The sequence below is a fragment of the Charadrius vociferus genome, unplaced genomic scaffold (genome assembly GCF_000708025.1).
Source record: "Charadrius vociferus isolate BGI_N301 unplaced genomic scaffold, ASM70802v2 scaffold300, whole genome shotgun sequence".
Classification (NCBI taxonomy): Eukaryota; Metazoa; Chordata; class Aves; order Charadriiformes; family Charadriidae; genus Charadrius; species Charadrius vociferus.
The window spans coordinates 593994-594570 of NW_009646513.1; the positions used below are offsets into that span (position 1 = coordinate 593994).

At 65.7% G+C, this 577-nt stretch overlaps 1 protein-coding gene across 1 annotated transcript in view; it reads left to right on the top strand.

Annotated features, from left to right (window-relative positions):
• Positions 1 to 435: 435 nt before the first annotated feature.
• Positions 436 to 577, top strand: part of GALC (galactosylceramidase) — a 34977-nt gene continuing 34835 nt past the window's right edge. Inside the window, exon 1 of the mRNA XM_009884631.1 lies at positions 436 to 528. Within this exon, the coding sequence (XP_009882933.1) occupies positions 436 to 528 (93 nt within the window). The remainder of the gene's footprint in view (positions 529 to 577) is intronic.

The following is a 577-nucleotide window of genomic DNA, read 5'->3' on the forward strand; positions in this document are numbered from 1 at the left end:
GACACCGGGTGCTGGCGAGAGGCTGGAAACGAGAGGTTCCCTGAGGGACACCATTCCCCTCCCAAGAAAACCACCATGCCTTGCCAGAGGCCCTGAAAAAGCAGTCAGTTTGGCGTTGCTCTCACAACCCAGCCTCTCGTGCTGCCCCACACACAATGTCCCCGTGTGTTCCCAGAGAAACCCCGTCCCGCCGTGACGCCCACCCCCCGCCTCGCCCCACAGCCAGGCAGCTTTCCCGCACCCAAGATGGCTCCGCAGGAGCTTCGCTCGTTATTCACTGCCCAACTCCAGCATGGCGGGACGCCTCCCACCGACCGCCACTTGCCTTGCCCTTTCTCAAAATGGCAACCACTAACTTCAACCCGGCGGGTGTGTGTGGTGTGTGCCCGTAAGGCCTTAAAGCCTTCCCCTCCCTTCGCCTTTCCCTTTAGCAAAATGGCGGCGAAGGGCGCTCACGCCCCGCCCCCCCCAGCTGCTTGCCAGGTTGCGCGGTCACGTGATGGGGGAGCGGGGCAGTGGCGAGTTGCTGTAGGGACGGGGCGGCGCGCCCGGGCGGCTGGCGGCGGGGGGGGGGGGG